This window comes from Lissotriton helveticus, chromosome 6, assembly GCF_964261635.1.
Source record: "Lissotriton helveticus chromosome 6, aLisHel1.1, whole genome shotgun sequence".
Classification (NCBI taxonomy): domain Eukaryota; kingdom Metazoa; phylum Chordata; class Amphibia; order Caudata; family Salamandridae; genus Lissotriton; species Lissotriton helveticus.
In genome coordinates, this window is record NC_136067.1 from 1928225870 (window position 1) to 1928245508 (window position 19639).

At 49.2% G+C, this 19639-nt stretch overlaps 1 protein-coding gene across 1 annotated transcript in view; it reads left to right on the forward strand.

Annotated features, from left to right (window-relative positions):
- ELP3 (elongator acetyltransferase complex subunit 3) overlaps positions 1-19639 on the forward strand; it is a 731849-nt gene that overhangs the window by 466347 nt on the left and 245863 nt on the right. Inside the window, exon 12 of the mRNA XM_078649905.1 lies at positions 15569-15634. Coding sequence (XP_078506031.1) covers positions 15569-15634 — 66 coding nt within the window. The remainder of the gene's footprint in view (positions 1-15568; positions 15635-19639) is intronic.

The following is a 19639-nucleotide window of genomic DNA, read 5'->3' on the forward strand; positions in this document are numbered from 1 at the left end:
GTTCGGCCACTCTCTGTGTAATCTACGCTCGTTTCTTCGCTCGTTCCTTGTTATTAGCTGTGGCAATTGAGATGAATTCGCCCCGTAGAACAGCCTTAAGGGCCGCCCATTGTATAGCTCGCGAGGTCTCCGCATTGTCATTGTGAGTTAAGAAGTGGGTGATGGCGGATTTAATCCGGTCTACTATCGATGGTGCGTGTAAGAGGGAGTCCTGGAGACGCCAGTGTCGCCGTGGAGGCGATGCAGGTGGGAGTGAGAAGGAGGCTTTTACCGGGGAATGGTCCGATAATGAGGCTGGGAGAATGTCTACGTCCGTCGTCCGCTGCGCCATTGGGGAGAAACAAAGAAAGTAATCGAGTCTGGCATAGGTCTTGTGCGCCCCTGAATAATAGGTGTAAGCCGTGCTACGTGGGTGCAGATGTCTCCAAAGGTCGAGGAGGTCTAGGTCTCGCAGGTTTGCATGTCCCGCCTTAGAAAGCGCCCCCACCTGTCCCGACCTTTGACAAGAACTGTCTGAAGTGTTATGAAAAACCAGATTAAGGTCACCCCCCAGTAGTAGGTGTCGTTCCGTGTGAGCTGTAGCTGCCGCTAGCGCTTGCTGAAGGAATGCCTCCTGACCCTCATTAGGTGCGTATACGGACCCCACAATTAGCGCCTGGCTGGCCACAAGGAACCGGTATACCAGCAGTCTCCCTTTTATTTCTGCCTCACGGTGGAGCACCCTGCCCGGGAATGTTCTAGACACCAGTATTGCCACCCCTGCTACTTTCTTGGAGAAGGACGAGAATAGTTGTGTAGGGAAAGCCCGGGATTTAAGGCAGTGTTGGTCCTTAGCCAGCAGATGGGTCTCTTGGAGGAGGCACAGATCTGCCGTGGAGTGCTCTAAGAGGGTCAGAAGGGCACGTTGTTTTATAGGGTTGTTTAATCCTCGTACATTAAGTGTAAGGATCTTGAGCCGTGTGTGTCATCCGCCCGGTGGTATTGCCTCAAACGCCTTGTAAGGATTATATAAGAGGAGCCAGAGAAAAGGTGGACCGCAGGATACCCCACCCCGGAACAAAAAAGGAAGGACAGAGGGGTGCCCACCCCACAAACCAATTCCCTCCCAAAGAACAACCCAAACTCCCCCCCTCCGTGTACCCATCCCCCTCCCAACCCCCTCCTCCCTTGCCCCTCCCCCCCTTCCCCCATCCCTACCCGGAAGTCCCGTATGCAGGTAGATATTTCAAGTCTGTCAATTAGCATCCCCCCTACCCCAATCGTCCCCCCCGCCCCCTCCCCTTCACCAACCCCAACTTGAAGTCCAAACGTACAAACCATAGTCCCAGACCAGTCACACATAGATCAGGCCTGTAGTAGTGAGAGTGAAGGAGTGTGTGGCAGTGGAGACCCGGTGGCCCCCCGCCCTCTACCCCTCCACCCCCCCCGGTTTCATGTTTTAGCTGCGCAAATCTGCCCCCAGTGCTTGCCGCATCAGGTGCCGGCTGATGTATCCTTGGTCACTTCCTGTATGGCCGCTGCTTGTTCCTGCGCCATCGTCGTTAGGTCCGGCTTAAGGTTGCTTCTGGGCGAGCGTTGACGACCCACGCGTTGCCATCCGCTCCGGGAGGACTGGGAGGATTTCGTCTGCGATAGCTGCGTTGGTATCCCTTCAGCCTGCGAATCCCCATCTAGGTCCACGCCCAGCAACTCACATGTTTCACGCAAGGACCGAAGCTGGTGTAGGGACCCCTTCCATTTAAAGATGAGTCTAAAGGGGTGTGGCCCCAAGAGTAAGGAATCCCATTGTCTCGTAAAAAGGTTGTGGCCACCCTGAAAGTATTCCTCTTTTGTAGAGTAATAGCAGAAAGGTCCTGGTACAACGCAACTAAATGTCCTTGGAATCTGAGGATTTGCTTTTCAGGATACGCTCCTTCAGAGGAAAGTCGGGTAGGAAAGCCAAGATGTCAGGCGCCAGCCCCACCCTATGTCCTCTGTCTATGCGGATCTCAAAATCATCGGGCTCCCTTAAGATCTCTCGAAACAACCTCTGCAATAATTGTCCCCCTCTGATTTGGAAGGCACGCCTCGGACCCTTATGTTGTTGCGCCGAGAGCGGTTCTCGAGGTCCTCAGCATGAGCCTGTAGATCGGTCTGTTGCTCATGGGGACGGACGACCTCTTGCCGCAGGAATTCCACCTCCTCGCTCCTAATGTGGTACGCTTCTTCCATCGCCTCCACTCGCTCCCCCAGTCCATCCACGTCGCGACGCAACTCCCAGTGCTCCCCCGCCATATCCTGTTTGAGGATTTGGAAGTCCTCCCTCAGGGAATTGAACAGGGACTCCAAGAATGCTTTGGTGATGGGGGGCCCCTCCATCTTCTAGCCCCGGGGGACCTGTAATAGTCACTGGTGGCGTCGGGCTGTTCTCTCCTTTAGAGGTGCCCTTGGTTAGCATGTCAGTAATGGTGCGACCGCCCCTGCGATTGGTGGTCGCCATGTTGCTCCCACTCCCAAGCGCCAAGCAGGTCGGTCCGTAACAGTAGGCGGTCCCCGCAGAGTGTGGCCCCACGAGGCACCAGGAACTCGGGCCGCAGAGTAGATCCGCTCCGGGGTAGGCCCTCCGTGCAGCCCCGGATCTGGTTCAGCGTTAACTCCAGACTTCGGTGGGGGAGGAGGGGTAGTGGGTTGCGTGCTGCGGAGGATGCTATGCTCTGCTCTGGCTACTGTCCAGTCTACCCCGTGGTTCTAGGGCCCCCGAGACCACATCCACGTGACCACCAGTGTTTCTCAACTCACACTCTCCTGTGTGGCAAACTTCTGCATGTGCTAGGCAGCGCTCGGGGCTCCGACCCCCCTGCACCCACTTGTTAGCACTGGCCCTGTCGCTGCAGGCTCGAGCAGGTTCTTAAGTCTCAGAGTCCGAAGGAGGTGAGGCTCCTGCTCGTCCCCTCGCTATGCCGCTCCTCCCCAAAGCAGGTGCAACATGTGAGCTAGGCCACGCAAGGCCGTGCTAGGCCCCACACCGGGGGCTTGCATTGTGCTCTCCAATGTTCCCCTTCTGCCACCTCCGGCCCGGTACTCTTATCCTCACCTCCGGGTCGCTCAGTGCACCGCGGGCTGTCCTCCGCCGCTCGCCGGGTGCTCCAACTGTGGCTGTGCTGCTGGATTGCCACGTGGAGCTCCGGTACACCTCACCGCCGCGTTCGGTGCTAGGCTCTGATCCCGGGCCTCGATTTCTGCGCCGCCCGGCGCCCCACTCGTCCCCATCTGCACCAGGGGCCACCGGCTCTCTTGCTCGCGCCTGCCCTGCAGGCGGTGCTGGGAGTAAGTTCTGTGGGGCGTGATCACCCCCGGAGCCGTGTCAGGCAGGACCAGTGGCAATCACTCAGCGGGCTCGGCCGCCATTTCCTCACTGTCCGGGTGTACTCCACGCAGGAGGCAGCAGTCCCCAGCGGCCATCGAACAGCACCTGATCTCTCCGGAGCCGCCACCAAGAGTCTCACCACAGCCGGGCTGAGCGGTGCTCAGTTAGGGGGCTGGGGTGCTCATTTAAGAGGCGCCGAGGGGGTCCAGGAAGGGGAGCCTCTCAAACAGACGTCCTCTTTGGTCGCCATCTTGGCCACGCCCCCCAGTCCAGGGTCTATATTTAAAGGGAACATGAGATCCCATCATAGAGGCCAAAACTCATTGGATACTGGGGCGTTTGCAGACTTGTGTAACCCTGCCCCAAGCCATCAGTATTGACCCCCTCTGATGGTTACTGAGACCTGGTCGGTGGTACTGGGGAGGATCCAAATAAGTAATGGCAACCATCTTATATTGAGACATTACTCTCAAGAGCAGGTTGTTTATATATCAAATGTAAACGGGAGCTGGCTTAGAGAAGATATGTATGTAAGATGGTTAAGCCTTCTTATTGAATTTTTGTATCACAGAAAAAATGTCTAACTGAAAATTGTTTCCTATAATTTACAATGTTGAATTCATTTGCAAGATATTTAGCTTCCCTAAACAAATAAAAATGTTTAACTCAGGATTTCTTCTTTCTTTTAGTAATGGTAAAATAACGTTTTCACAATGACATGTGGCTCTTAGAACATTTATCAGCACACATGAAATGCTCACCCTTGCAGGCCCAGCCTTGATGCAAGCATGCATCAATGGATCCTTTCCAGTATGTGGAAAAAGAGTGTAAGCAGAGAACCCTGCCAGGCAAAAGTTAACACTGTCCCACTTTTGCATTTTATTTTCTTTGTTTATGTGTTTTGTTAAACCTATTTTTTAGTGTCAGTGTACTATAAAAGAAAAGCAAGTTGTAGAATTCAACTACCTACTGTCTGAAGTTAAGACAAACATCCTTACCGAAAGTCCTGAAATCTCGGCCTGCTTTCTCTGAGCGGCTGGTCCAATTCAATTAAGCTCTAACTTACACTTTCGGGACTTAGTCTAAGCGTTGCTCTCTGGAAATCCAGAGGATTCTGGTCGTCCGGTGGGAAACCTGACTCTTTAGCAATCTGTTAAAGTTGGGGCCATTTGTCTGGCCTTGAAGTCCTCCCTACTGCCTATTAGAGGCAGGCTGGTATAGGTTCTCACAGCCAACACCACCACCGTGTGGTACTTGTGGGACTTGGCCCCCACTGCAGGATTTCCCCCAAACATGTTGCATTCAAGCCTTCTGTTTCCTGAATTAATTTGTGTTGACTTTAGTACACTTCACCACTGATAACCAATGCTATAGTGCCTGTGCTCTCCTCCTAAAACATGGTAAAGTTGAACTTCACCTGAATGTCACATTTAATTTACTTGTAATAGCTACTAGTGGCGCAAATTGTGCCACTTACTAAAGTAGCACTTTGAACATGTCTCAGGCTTGCCATTGCAGCCTGTTGTGCAGTTTTAAACTGCCAATCAGACCTGGCAAAAGAAACCTTTTGCCAGGCCTAAACCTTCCTTTTTAGGTATCGCCTAGGCAGCGCGCGTGCGCTGCACTAGGAGGGCCTTTAGCCATCGGTCTTCACTTTTCAAGCACTGCACTCGTGCTTGTGGCGGTATCCACCTCGCGGGGGCGAGCAGCAGTACACCACAAGCACAAGTGAAGTGCTTGAAAAGTGAAGAATGCTATCCCAAGCGCACGCGCACCACTCGCGGGCTCACCTCCTGCTCCCCCTCTCTCTCACAACCCTTCTATAAGCGCTTCTACAGCTTCCACTACAGGCCTCAGTGTGCCCCGTGAGCCGTGATGATTGAGGACAATTGTGGGTAGGGGAAGCAGCTGAAGGTAAACCGCAGCGCAGGACACTCCCTATACCAATTTCTGTATATGAACTGGGATCTGTATCAAAATGCAAGGGAGCAGTGTTCTTTGAAAAAGCTGTGCATAGCAGGCACTCCGTCAGAACTGAAGATGGAAATAGTATGCTGTGCCTAACTGTCAGTGCCAAAGCTAAAAGCAGATGCAAGCTATTTCCTGGTTGGCCACTTCATGTAGCTTACAATTGGCTTCTGAACGACCCCTCTTGGTTGACTGTTAGGAATGTTAATATAGTGTTCAGGCGGCTTCATGCGGTTTTGTGTGAACTTAGAGACATGCTATAGCGTATTCTGAGATAGTGATTATATGTTCTAGATCTAAATTTGTATTCAACCATCAAAAGCAAATTGTCTGTCCAATTGGTGAGGGATACAGCAGTAGACATAGAGGTGCAAGTCAACAGCATTGGCTTGCAATAAAGTGATGACTAGTGGCCACGTTAGGAGGCAGTAAACAAAACCTGATAAATGTCAACAATTTTGGATGAAAGCAGGGAAAAGTAACTGGTGTGTAAAATAACTGGTGCTCATGTAAATTAGCCCTCCAATGCCTTCGGGTCGAGTTTGCGCTATTTAAATCTGCAACAAAAAAGGCAGTATGTACGTGTGTGAAAATGTGTCCATAATTGTGTATGAACGATTTAGCATACTTTTATTTTTTAATTGAATGGAGTAAAAACAAGATAATAACTTCTGTTCCGGAACCAAAATTGATAAAGCCCGTGCTTTTAACGTTCTGAACTAAAAACACTTTGTAATGTTTCAATTACTTACCGGTAAATGTCTTATTTGAAGCCCTTTCTTCTTCGCTCCAGTGGTTTCCCATAAGTGTCCATCTCCTCTGCCAGACATCATATGCTGTGCTGTTATAGTTTTTGAGAATGCCACTTTTAGAAAGTTACAGTATATTATATTGGTGCCTTAATTAAATTGTACCGTTTAGCAATAGAACCACATTTGCAATTATAGTGGTCTTAGGGCCATATGTATGAACACATTTTCCCATAGACACAGAATGGGTCCCTTTGATACATCTGGCCCTTAGTGATTTATTTAACACTCTTTTTTTTCTTTTTTAGAAGCAATAATAAACATCTTTCTCAGGAGGACAGCCCTTTTTTATTATTTACATATATACATTTCACAATACTGATAAGACAAACAAAAATATTGACATTCAGATACAAAAACACAACAATTGTGAAATAGGCCAGTCCTTCACTCTCTAATTAGAACACATGGTGGAGTTAGGAGAATTAAATTTGTTGTCTGAGAGGGACGTCCACCTACCTCAACCATTAACCCAACTTCTTACAGTACTGCAACAAGTAGGGTGGACTGGTGTCCTGGATCCTATGCACTGATCCCACTGGGGAGGAATATGTGCTCGAGGACTATAAACTACAGGTACCATTATGCTTTACATTTTGATTCACTTGAGAGGTCCACTGGGGATTATTCAAATAAGCATCATGCGGTAAAGGCGCCAGAACGAGCATTTCAGTGCATTTCTGATTCGTCATCCTATGAATAAGGATGTATATGTGTACCATCCCAGTTCCGATTACTCGTGCGAATCGGAAACCCACACCAGGTAAGACACCAAACAACTTGTTTGGATTTTGCGCTGCGATTTATTCCGCTGTAACACGTTTCAGCATTACAGCCTTGATCACACATCACGCGTATTGTATCTGAAAGAAACAGGTTAGTATTAGATTCCTTACCTTAGAATATCCCCTGGCGTCAGACTGGATCCGGAAACATTTGCGTAGCAGTACCCTTGCGCGTCGGTAGGCGTCGTCTGCGGCTCCGCGTCCGTCGTCGGTGTCGTTGGCGCCGGGATGACGTCGCCGTAGTACTTAGATGCCGCCCTCGCGCGCTGACGTCAGTTCTTCTTTTTTCCGAGCCAGCAAGCGCCGATCCGGAAAAAGTTGTACCCTAGTCAATTTTTGACTAACTTTTTCGATCCTTTTTGATCATCCTTCAAAGTCTCTCGGCTCGACGGTGCCGGTAGGGATGCCCGGGTTCAAACTCTGCGTCGATTTCAGCCGACTGATGTCGGTTACCGACCCCCATCGCCGGTGCCTTCACTGTTTGGACCCCGACCCCGACGACAAGTCCTGCGCTGACTGCCGGGCCCTGACGTCCCGCAAGCGACTCGAGCTCCGGCAGTCAGCCCCGCGCCGCTCCAGGTCCAGGTCCAGAAGGAGGTCGAGGGACCGTCACCACAGTTCCGGGAGTCGTCATCAGTCTTCGGACTCGAAGTCCTCAGTTAAGAGGCACAAGATGTCGAAGAGGCGACATTGCTCTTCGGACTCTCCCCCCCCCCCCCCGTCGCTCGCGGCCGGGGGTTCGGGCGACACCGCCCCCGCGGCTCCGCCGGAGCGGCAGACATCGCGGCGTACTCCATACCCGCCGGTCTCTGGGCAGCATGCGACGCCGGAGGAGATTGAGTCCTTCCTCATGGGCATGAGGTCGCTCGCTCCTCCGTTGGGTTCCCCGGCGCCTTCGGGCCAAGCAGCCCCGACTGGGTCCCCCAGCAGGCCGGGTGCTTCGGCCCCGGTGCCGTTGGGTGCTTCAGCCCGACGCCGTCGGGGACTTCGGTCCCGACGCCGCAGGGCCCTGCCGGATCCGGGTCGCCGCCGGTCGACCTCGCCGGCGCCGGCCCCCAGGGTGTCGGCCCCGGCGCCGTCCCCAGTCCTACCCTCGATTCGGGTCCGGCACCATAGCGGCGCCGCTCTCGAGGCCGATGGGAGACTTTTACTTCTACGACCCAGCCCCATCCTTTGAACCTGAGTACCAGGCGATGGGTGACGAGGGGGATTGGGAGGGGTCCGAGGACCCTCGGACACGTGAGTGTCAGTCTTTTCAGGACTGGACAGGTGAGCTTGGAGAGGCCAGTGGTCTGGACACTTCGCCCGACATTGGTTTTGTCTCCCCTCCTACCGTGGCTACAGAAGAAGGGGCTGCCTATAGTGTGGTGCTGACGCGGGCTGCCAAGGCCTTGGGCCTTGAGCTCCCCGTCAAGGCCGTGAGGACTAACCTCCTCACCGAGGTCCTTAAACCGCAGACAAGCTCGGCCGAGCCTCTGCTGCCTTTTAATGAGGCCTTGACATATTTTCTTCTGGGCACTTCGTCCAAGCCCGCTACAGGTCTGCCTGTAGATAGGAACATGGCCAGGCGCCACTGCCCGGCTCCGGGCGACCCTTGCTTCCTGTCCACCCACCCCACCCCGAGAGCCTAGTCATCCAGGCCTCTAACTCCCAGACCGCATTCCCGTCGGCTCCCCCCGATCAGGAATCCAAGAGGTATTAGCAATACGGGAAGAAGGTATTCTCCTCCCTGAGTTTGGGGTTGCGGTCAGTCAACACTGCATGCCTCTTGGGCCGTTACACACACTCTCTGTGGGGACACGGTCGCGGACGTGCTGCCACAATGTCCGGAGGAGGCCCGGACTAAGCTCTTGCGGAGGATCGAGATGCAGCACGGTATTCCATCCGGTGTGGGCTGGATACCACGGACTCACTGGGCAGAGCGATGGCAACGACGGTGGCGATTGGTAGCCACGCCTGGTTGAGGTCCGCCAACATTTCGGCTGATGTCCAAAATACCCTTATGGACATGCCGTTTGATGGCCGTAACCTCTTTGGCGACAAGGCAGACTATGCACTTGAGCGCTTAAGGACTCCAGGGCTACGGCCAAGTACTTGGGTCTCTCTGCCCTGCGCCAGCAAACGGCTGCCTTTCGCCCCTTTCGTGACCAAGTAAGGGGTGCCCCCACACATCCTGCCAGCCACGGGCCGCAGACTACCATCCAGCGCGGGGGTGCACGTGGAAACCGCCGTGGCGGCGGTCGGGGTCAACGGCGAGGCCAGTCCACACCTGCCCCTGCAGAATCCCCCTCAAAACCCTACTAGTCCGAGCTTTCAGGCCCATGTGACGCCAGTGGGGGGCAGGGTTCGCCATCACCACCACCACTGGCGCACTGTCACATCAGACAGGTGGGTGCTGCAAATCGTCCGAAGGGGCTACTCCCTCCCCTTCGAGGCGTCCCCTCCAGCCATGCCACTACAGTACCACCGCGTGTCGGGGGATCACTTGAAACTTCTACAAGAGGAAGTTATGGCCCTCTTGGCCAAGGGGGCCATCAAGCACGTTCCTGGACCAGAAGTAGGGTGTGGTTGTTACTCCCACTACTTTCTGGTACCCAAGAAGGGCAAAGGGGGCCTACGCCCTATCTTGGACCTGCGGAACGTCAACGGCTTCCTCCGGAAGAAGTTCAAGATGCTGACACTGGCTCAGGTCTTGGCTGCCCTGGACCCGGGAGACTGGATGGTAGCGTTGGACTTGCAGGACGCTTATTTTCACATCCCCGTCCTGCCGGCCCACTGGCGTTACCTGCGGTTCAAGGTAGGCCACGAGCACTTGCAGTTTACCGTGCTCCCCTTTGGCCTTGCCAGCGCCCCATGGGTGTTCACGAAAGTGATGGTGGTGGTCGCAGCTCATCTGCGCAGGTTAGGGGTTTCAGTCTTCCCCTACCTCGACGACTGGTTGTTGAAGGCGGGCTCCCCCCAGACAGTCGTCAGCCACCTCCAGACTACGGCCGACCTCCTGCACCTGCTGGAGTTCTCCATCAATGTGCCGAAGTCGCACCTGTGCCCATCTCAGAAGCTCCTCTTCATCAGGTTTATCCTCCCGAACAGCGGGTTCGGGATATTCAGGCTCTGATGCCGATCTTTCAGCCGTTATCCCGAGTCTCGGTCAGGTTGACGCTGCGGCTTCTGGGGCTGATGGCCTCCTGCATCCTTCTGGTGCATCACGCCTGGTGGCGGATGCGGGCTCTGCAGTGGGACCTGAAGTTTCAGTGGGCCCAGCATCAGGGCAACTTGTCCGACCATGTCTTGATCTCGGAGGGCACTGCAAGGCAGTTGCAGTGGTGGCTCGCGGACTGCGATTGGGTCAGCGGCAGATCCCTCTCCCTACCCCAACCGGAGTATGTGGTTGTGACGGACGCGTCCCTCCAGGGCTGGGGAGCCACATGGGAGAGGCGGAGATCAGAGGCCTCTTGTCTCCGGCGGAGTCCCAGCTCCATATCAACCTTCTGGAGCTGCGGGCGATCCGACTTGCACTGAAGGCATTCCGCCCCTCTGTCCGGGGAAGTGTAGTGCAGGTGTTCACAGACAACACCACCGCCATGTGGTACTGCAACAAACAGGGCGGGGTGGGGTCGTGGACCCTATGCCAGGAGGCTCTGCGCCTCTGGCAGTGGCTAGAACATCAGGGCGTGACCCTGGTGGTTCAACACCTGGCAGGTTCCCTGAACGCCAGGGCGGACAAACTCAGCCGTCGGTGCATGATGGATCACGAATGGGGTCTGAACTCTGACGTGGCGCAAGGCCTCTTTCAGCAGTGGGGAGAGCCTTGGTTAGATCTATTCGCCACAGAAGAGAACGCGCAATGTCATCAGTTCTGCGCGTTGGAATTTCCAAGGCGGCACTCGCTCGGAGACGCTTTTCGTCGCGAGTGGAGCTGCGGTCTGTTGTACGCCTTTCCGCCTATACCAGTTCGGCCCAGAGTGCTGAAAAAGATCAGGCGCGACTGGGCCCAAGTTATCCTTGTGGCTCCTGACTGGGCACGAAGATATTGGTATCCAGAGCTACTCAACATGTCTGTCGATCCCCCGATTCGTCTGCCTCTTCAGGAGGACCTTCTGTCGCAGCAGCAAGGGACGGTCCTCCACCGAACCTGTCCAGTCTCCACCTCCATGCTTGGAGATTGAGCGGTGACAGTTGAGGCCATTTGACTTGCCTCCTGAAGTTTGTAATGTGATTCTGGCAGCCAGGCGTCCCTCCACAAAGTCGGTATACGCCTGCAGGTGGAACAGATTTGTGGCATGGTGCACAGCAAAGGCTGTGGATCCACTCTCTGCCCCCCTTTCTGAGGTTCTCCTCTTCCTTCTTTCTCTTGCCCAGCAGGGCTCTGCTCTGGGCACTATCAAAGGCTACCTTTCTACCCTTTCCGCCTTCTTGAGGCTACCTGATCAACCTTCCTTGTTCAAGTCCCCGATTGTTAATAGATTCTTGAAGGGCATCACTCATATGTTCCCCCCTGTTCCTTTCGTTATGCCCCAGTGGGACTTGAACCTGGTTCTGACTAACCTGATGTGCGCTCCCTTTGAGCCACTTCATAACTGTCCTCTCTGTCTTCTGACACTCAAGACTGCTTTCCTGGTTGCCATTACCTCTGCCAGGAGAGTCAGTGAGCTCCAGGCTCTTTCCTCTAAACCTCCTTTCCTTTCTGTCCATCCGGATAAGGTTGTGTTGTGGACAAGACCCTCTTTCCTGCCCAAGGTAGTCACAGCCTTCCACATCGGGCAGTCCATCCCCTTGCCCACCTTCTTTCCCCCTCCGCATCCCTCGAAAGAGGAAGAGCGGCTCCACCGTCTGGACCCAAAACGTGCGCTCTCATACTATCTGGATCGCACACGCCAGTTCCGGGTGGATGTCCAACTCTTTGTTGGTTACGTGGGCACTAAGAAGGGGCGGGCGGTGCACAAACGGACCATCTCTTGGTGGGTCGTGTTGTGCATCAAGGCATGCTACTCTTTGGCTAAGAAGGAGCCTCCTGTTGGGCTGAGGGCCCATTCCACTCAGGCCACGGCGGCTACTACTGCCCTGGGCCGGGGAGTCCTCTTGCAGGACATCTGTCAGGCAACTACGTGGGCCTCGCTGCACACGTTCGCAAGACACTACTGCCTGGACAGCCAAGTCCGGAGAGATGGCTTTTTCGGCCGTTCCGTTCTCCAGGACTTTCTGGTGTGATCATTGGTTCACAGACCCACCACCGGGGTTGGTATTGCTGGGGTATCTATTCTAAGGTAAGGAATCTAATACTAACCTGTTTCTTTCAGATGCACAAGTTACTTACCTTCGGTAACGATATATCTGTAAGAAATAGTAGTTAGTATTCGATTCCTTACCGCCCCACCCATCCTCCCCGTTCTGCGAACTGATATCTAGCGTTAAGGTCATCCCCTTTCAGGGCCCTAGTTTCATGGCACCAGTGTTGGTTTTTATCATGGCTCTGCGTTTCTGGCGCGGAAAAGCTGTGTATAAGAACTGACGTCAGCGCGCGAAGTACTACTATCATCCCGGCGCCGACGACGGGGTGTGTATCACTTACAACGCAACTTTTACGTCGTAATGCTGTTACAACGCAGCTATTACAACGCAGGATCCATTACAACGCATGGCATTACAACGCATGGCATTACATCGCAGATGCTATTACAACGCATACCATTACATCGTAAGTATTGGTAAGTATATAATTTATTTTAATTTTATTTAATATTATATAAATGATTTAATTAATATTAATTATAAATAAAAATAAATAAAAATATTTATTTATGTTTTTAAATATTATAAATTAAATTTATTATTTTAAGTAATTTTTTTAATAAATATGAGTATAGGAGTATATGTATAGGTGTTTGGGGGTACAGGGTGTTTTTAGGTTTCAGGGTAGGGTTTGGGTTTTGGGGTACAGGGGTGTTTTTAGGTTTCAGGGTAGGGTTTGGGTTTTGGGGTACAGGGGTGTTTTTAGGTTTCAGGGTAGGGTTTGGGTTTTGGGGTACAGGGGTTTTTTTAGGTTTCAGGGCAAGGTTTGGGTTTTGGGGTACAGGGGTGTTTTTAGGTTTCAGGGCAGGGTTTGGGTTTTGGGGTACAGGGGTGTTTTTAGGTTTTAGGGCAGGGTTTGGGTTTTGGGGTACAGGGGTGTTTTTAGGTTTCAGGGTAGGGTTTGGGTTTTGGGGTACAGGGGTGTTTTTAGGTTTCAGGGTAGGGTTTGGTTTTTGGGGTACAGGGGTGTTTTTAGGTTTCAGGGCAGGGTTTGGGTTTTGGGGTACAGGGGTGTTTTTAGGTTTCAGGGCAGGGTTTGGGTTTTGGGGTACAGGGGTGTTTTTAGGTTTCAGGGTAGGGTTTGGGTTTTGGGGTACAGGGGTGTTTTTTGGTTTCAGAGCAGGGTTTGGGTTTTGGGGTACAGGGGTGTTTTTAGGTTTTAGGGCAGGGTTTGGCTTTAGGGATAATTAAATTATATTTACCATTTTAAAATTAATTGAAATATATTTAATAAATTAAATTAATTATTTTACATTAATTACATTTTTTAATTAAATTAATTAAATTAAATAATTTAATATTATTAATTTAATTTAATTTCATTATAAAAAATATGTACATTAAACTAATTACTTTTTTTAATTAAATTAAATTAATTACAAATTTTATTATATTTACATTTATTAAATAGATATTATTTTATTAAATTAAATTAATGACAATTTTTAAATGTCTTTTAATTAAATTATTTAAAAAAATTTAATTACAATAAACTAAATAACATTTTTAAAAAAAAGTCAACTTACCTATACTTACGATGTAATGCCATGCGTTGTAATAGCATCTGCGATGTAATGCCATGCATTGTAATGACATCCGTTGTAATGGATCCCGCGTTGTAAAATCTGCGTTGTAACGGAATGCGTTGTAATACAACGCGTTGTAATGACACCAATCCGACGACGGATGCGGAGCCGCAGACGACGCCTACCGACGCGCAAGGGTTCTGCTACGCAAAAGTTTCCGGATCCAATCTGACGCCTGGGGATATTCTAAGGTAAGGAATCTAATACTAACTACTGTTTCTTACAGATATATCGTTACCGAAGGTAAGTAACTTGTGCTTCACAACAATTACTTAAAAACAATCGGATTCTTCCTGTCACATGGGTTGCATCAACTATTGCCACTGAAGAAAGACTTTGCTTTACATCGGTATCCACATAAGTATATCTGGTGATTCTAACATTCGCTCTTAAACCCCATAAATTGTTCTAATATCACAAATTATTCATTTTGCTTTTCGGCACAAATTTGCATTGATTAATATCGATCAAAAGTTCATTGTGCAAGTGATAAATCACTAAATCATACACTTAATTAATTTAATTCAATGTGAGGGAACATTGAATTCATGGTTAAAATAAAATGCCTATATAAATGTATGTATGTATATATAAATATACACTCACACAGACACGCACACACACACACACACACACACACACACACACACACACACACACACAAGTACACGAATGCTTAGATCAGTCAATAATAAATAAGAGAAATTGGTGCCTCCTTCATTCTGTAGGTTCGAGCATGCATTAGGAATCCTGCAGTTGTCCACAGAATGGCGCGACCTTGAAGAGTGGCCCTGAAATCATCCTTTTGTTTTCCTCCAAATGATCAAAGGCATCAACAGAAGCATTGTCCCTCTACCAATGCTAGTCAACGTTGCTAAATAGCATTTGCAACGCCATTATGTCCGAAAAGCAAAGCCTATTGGCAATTTTTGTTTTATTAAGTCATGCCAGTCAACCTCATTAACTAAGAGGTTGACATGTCAAAAACACTGAATTGAAGAGGAAATAAAACAAAAAAGGCAACAACAGAATGTTGGGTTTCACGCACAAAAATGTCTGCTAATGAAAAGGTTGCAAATATGTGGCTTTATTTAGGGTAAATAAGAATAGAACATGCCCAGAATCTGAAGTGTTTTCTTCTCGGAGCGATCTTCCAGTTTACTATCCCAGAAGAAGTTTCTCTTTTTTGGAGGACCTCAGCAGGGGCGGCTCTAGGCTCATGGCGGCCCTGGGCAGGGAGCATAGGTAGTGGGCCCCGGAAGAGGGGATCTGGGCGGGGCAGAGCCCCCCGGAGCTCAGGAAGGTATTTTAATAAAACGTCCCGAAAAGGCGTTAGATAACCAGTATCTGCGGCTGCTCCTACCCTTCCGAATTCCTCTCAGAACGATACAATTTAGGAGGAGGAGGGTATTGTGACACGACTTGAGGGAGTGGGTAGGGAAGAAAAGAAGCCAATCAGGAACCAGGAGGAACGCAGGCGCGGAGGCCAGTGAAGAGGGGGGGTCAGGGAGTTTGGAAGTGGAACAGGCCCCCAAATCCCTGCCAGGGGCCGACACGCAAGTATGTATCCATCCTCAGAGGATTAATATATTAAGGATATATATTGGCGTGACGGCCCCTGGGGTTTGCCGGCCCTGTGCAGGTGCACAGCTTGCACATGCCTAAGGCCGCCCCTGGACCTCAGGGATAGGCCATGGGCGGTAGAACTGAGTATTAGGCCAAGTCATATGCAGGAAGCTCTTGAAAGTAAAGCTTTGCTCATCCAGATTCTCTCCTTCTCTCTAGTGTCGTGATGTAAGAACAAGGGAAGTTGGGATTCAAGAGATCCATCACAAAGTGAGGCCGTACCAGGTGAGTTTCTTCAAGTGACCAGAAGGAAACGTGTTGTAGTATTGCACATACTTCCGTCATAGTTTCTTTGTAATAGACTGAAAATATTTACAAGTAACCAAAATTTATAGTATTCAGAAATAACCAAGTACCGAGATTCATACAGTTATTATCCGCAATTTAATGTAATTAACAGGAATTAAGTCCAGCTTGCAAGGATCATTGTTGTTTTATATTTTGTCAATAACGCATTTTTGACTAGCTTCATGGTTACCTGTCATTTTAAAACACATCTTATGTTAACTAGTAACCGTAATCTCCGGGTGCAACATAGGACCTTATGGACGATGTGAGGAAAACACATCTGTAACACTGCACCTGGAATTATCACTAATGCTGGATATGATAATCTAGGGGAATGGTATTACTATAGCCTTATAGCCCGCTGTAGAGGGCTATACCAGCTATTAAAGGCCCTCTCCAGCGTTAAAGGCCCGAGCCGAAGGTGAGGGCCTTTAACAAGGGAGAGGGACTTTAATAGCCGGTATAGCCCAGCTACGAAGGGCTATAAGGCTATTAGAACATTATGTCATTTGTTTTCAATGGAGCTCCCAACATCCCAATTTTCTAATCGATCATTACCACTTTGAAATGGAGAATGGATGTAGGAATCATCGCTTTTGTGCCAGTTCCAGGTCCCTCTCCCTGAACACATTTCACCGGGTTTCTCCAGATGAAATGCACAAGGGGAAAACCGCTCACCAATGCACTGATCGCACAGAGCTTATGATTCCTGTTTGACGTAAATATTCTGTATAAATAAGGCCAACATAAGTTTCTTCTCTTTCCATAGCTCTTTCTGCTTCCTTGTCCTACCAAAGGGGGGACAGGAGGCTGCACCTCTTTCTTTTTCAGGCTTTTGAGCTTGGCATTTTTTGGTTTTGCGGTGACCTAGCAGGCTGAGCCTCGTTACATATGCTGGTCCCAAGTAGTGCATCATTTAATAAAAAGGTGTTTGTGGGTTGTCAGGCGATTTTCACCGTTTCTTTGACACAGTTCCTAGCCGAGATGTGGTATAGACTGAATCACAGCATTCGATTCTCATGTTTGCCAGACATCACTGTCTCTGCCCTTTGCTGTCCGTGTGACAAAAAAACTTTCTAAAATCAATCAATTTGTAATACTTAATTCATCTAATAAATATACAAAAACATTTCTATTTCTCTTGTTTTCGATCATGATAATCATAATAGGATGTACTACACAAATATATTGTCTATAGTAAATGTTTCTGATAGATACTTCTAACTGCAAATTCCTCATAGGATAGAGCAGAGAAGGATATCATCGCCTACTGTTTCTTTCTTTTCACTCTTTCTGAAGTGGATCCAGAGCTCCTTTGCCAAATTATCTGTTTTTCTGACTTACAGAATTTTCACAGTGGGCTAGGGAACGATCCCCTCACTGAAAATGACAAGATTCAGGCCGTGCTGTGACTGCAAAAAAACAGTGTTGGTCATGGATCCGTACGAGGTGTGTTTTTCGAGCATGGGCACAGGATATAACTTTAAGTTGTGTAGCAAGTGTGCCCTCATACACCCAAAAGTGAATCGAACAGGGAGGCAAAATTGTATGTTGCAGGGCACAAAAAAAGTTGCCGCTTTCACATGAATCCTTCTCAAGATTTGATCCCACCACCCGACTCCGATTCAGAAGAGAAGATGTGAGAGTGTTAAACACATGTTGCACGCCGACTAGGTCACCTGTCACTGATCTGACTCCTCAGCTGTTCTGGATGTTCCCTGAGTTCCCTAGAACATTCTCAAACCTGCAGCAGATGGAGGCCTTCAAATAGACCTTTTTGCAAATTGTCAGTGCGCATCCGCCTTCCTCTGGCATGCCTTCGAGTCCCATGGAAATGCAGATGCCGCCAGTCTAGTAATTCCGGTGGGTCACTCCCTAGTGTCGTCTATCCTCTTGGGACTTGTTGTGGGCCCATACTGTCTTCAGTTTAGGCTTCTACTCCAGCCCCATCATCAATGGCTGTTACCCCATGGCCTCCAACATCAGAGGATGATTGGTGCCAGCACAATAGTGGGACATCGAAAAATCATCATTCCGAGCTAGACCGAAGTTGAGCTACAAAGTTACAAAAGCACATCTGGTTGTCATGCAGCATGACTCCAGCCATTTGCCCCTTCTGCATCATAGCTAGCAGCAGAGGCTCCATTGTCTTTTTGTAACCGACTCTGACCGTGTGCCAGAGCAGGGTACACCACTGGAGGTTGAAGATGATGGTGCGAGGAATAGTTTGTTCTCCCTCCTATCACTGATGATGCCTTATATCTTGATTTACAGAACACTAGTGGGCTTGACAACTCTCCTGAGACAGAACTTGACTCACCACATGGGCCATAAGCAGAAAGAGTGGCTCATTCGCAGTGGTAGTTCGGAGAACTAGAGTTACAGCTGGCATCCATTGAAGCTAAAACAATAAGAACATCTGCAGTGGGGCCAGCAACATATGAGCCCTCATTTCGTTTTTAACAACTTTGTTACAGAAATTAGAAGTCACATTTATCATATTTTTGATAAGATCAGTATAGAGGGAAGAGCATTCTAAAAACCACATATTAATCAGGGGTGGGGAGGCAGATGTCAGTTTCCACATTTGGGCAACAGACAATCTGGAGCGAACAGTAAGTGTGAAATTAGCGTATCCATTGGTATGGTCAAAGGGAACATGGTAATTTCTTCTGAATCAGTGGCCGAAGCTTCAACATAGCTCAAGGTAAGGCTGTGATGTACAATAGGATTGTATGAATTTGAGTACTAGAGCATCAGTCACGAAGCAACGTGCCTCACTTCCCACAACCTTTCCTACAAGTGCCGGGTCCCCAAGCATTGCCTTTAGTCTTGTGGGGCAGAGGTACCATCTGGTCATTCGCTTGTAGGCATTTTCTCTGTGTTGTATACATATGGAAGACTTGGCAGTGCTCTTTAATGTTCTAGATTGACCCCTAGCCTCTTTTCACATCTGTGCAATATAATGTTGCTTTTGTGACTCTAGATGCCCTATCCTTCCACACAGTCTAGCATTTTCTTTTGTATTTGTGTTAAGGTCGATTTAGGGAATTTAAGTTGCAGCGTCTGAGCCACGTGTAGCAGACAAGGCATGAAGTTTGATTTCAGACTCTCTATTCTCCCCATTTTGTATATTTTTTATTTTTCCAAGCGGTACATGTGTTCCTCTGTAAAGCTTGTAGGAGAGATGGGATGTTAAAATTATAACAGCCTTTTGTCATGAATTGTCGGTCTAAGTATCTAATAGGATTTCCAGTACAAGTAAAACCAGCTAGCGTACAAAACGTGTTTTGTGGGTCTGCAATACTATGCCCTGAAATTTTAAGTAATTAAGCAAATGAACCCAGAGACTTCTGCGAACTGGTCGAGTTCTGATTATAGGGCTCGTAGGGACGGTTCTGGGCTGGTTATGAAGCAGAGAATGTTATCGGCAAACAGCGCCAATTTATAATCTGTGTTTCTCTCCATGATGCCGCTAATATCCCGATTGTGTAAAATTCTCTGAACAGGGGGTTCCATTGAGATTGTGAGCATCAAGTCATCTGTCTCGCCCCCTTGATATGGGGATGCTATCTGAATAATATCTGATTACCTTAAATTTGCCAACGTAGCTCTTATAGGCGGCTTTGATAACTGTCCTAATCATTAGCCAAATGAAGTTCCACCCAGCACTTCCATTTAGTATGTCAAGTCGACAGTGTTGAAGGCTTTTTGCACATCAAGTGAGAGAAGGACCATTGACTGTCAACTCCATTTCCACCTTGCAGATGCAAGCCTTGTGTTATCTCCTGCCTGCTGTTTTTTGTGAAATCCAGATTGTTGTACAGAAATCAGCTTGGGCTATAATGTATGATGTATCTTTGTTAGGATAAAAGCAAATAGTTTTACATTAAAGTTCAAAAGTGCAATGGGGCGATATGTCCTGCAGAATAGTGGGTTTTT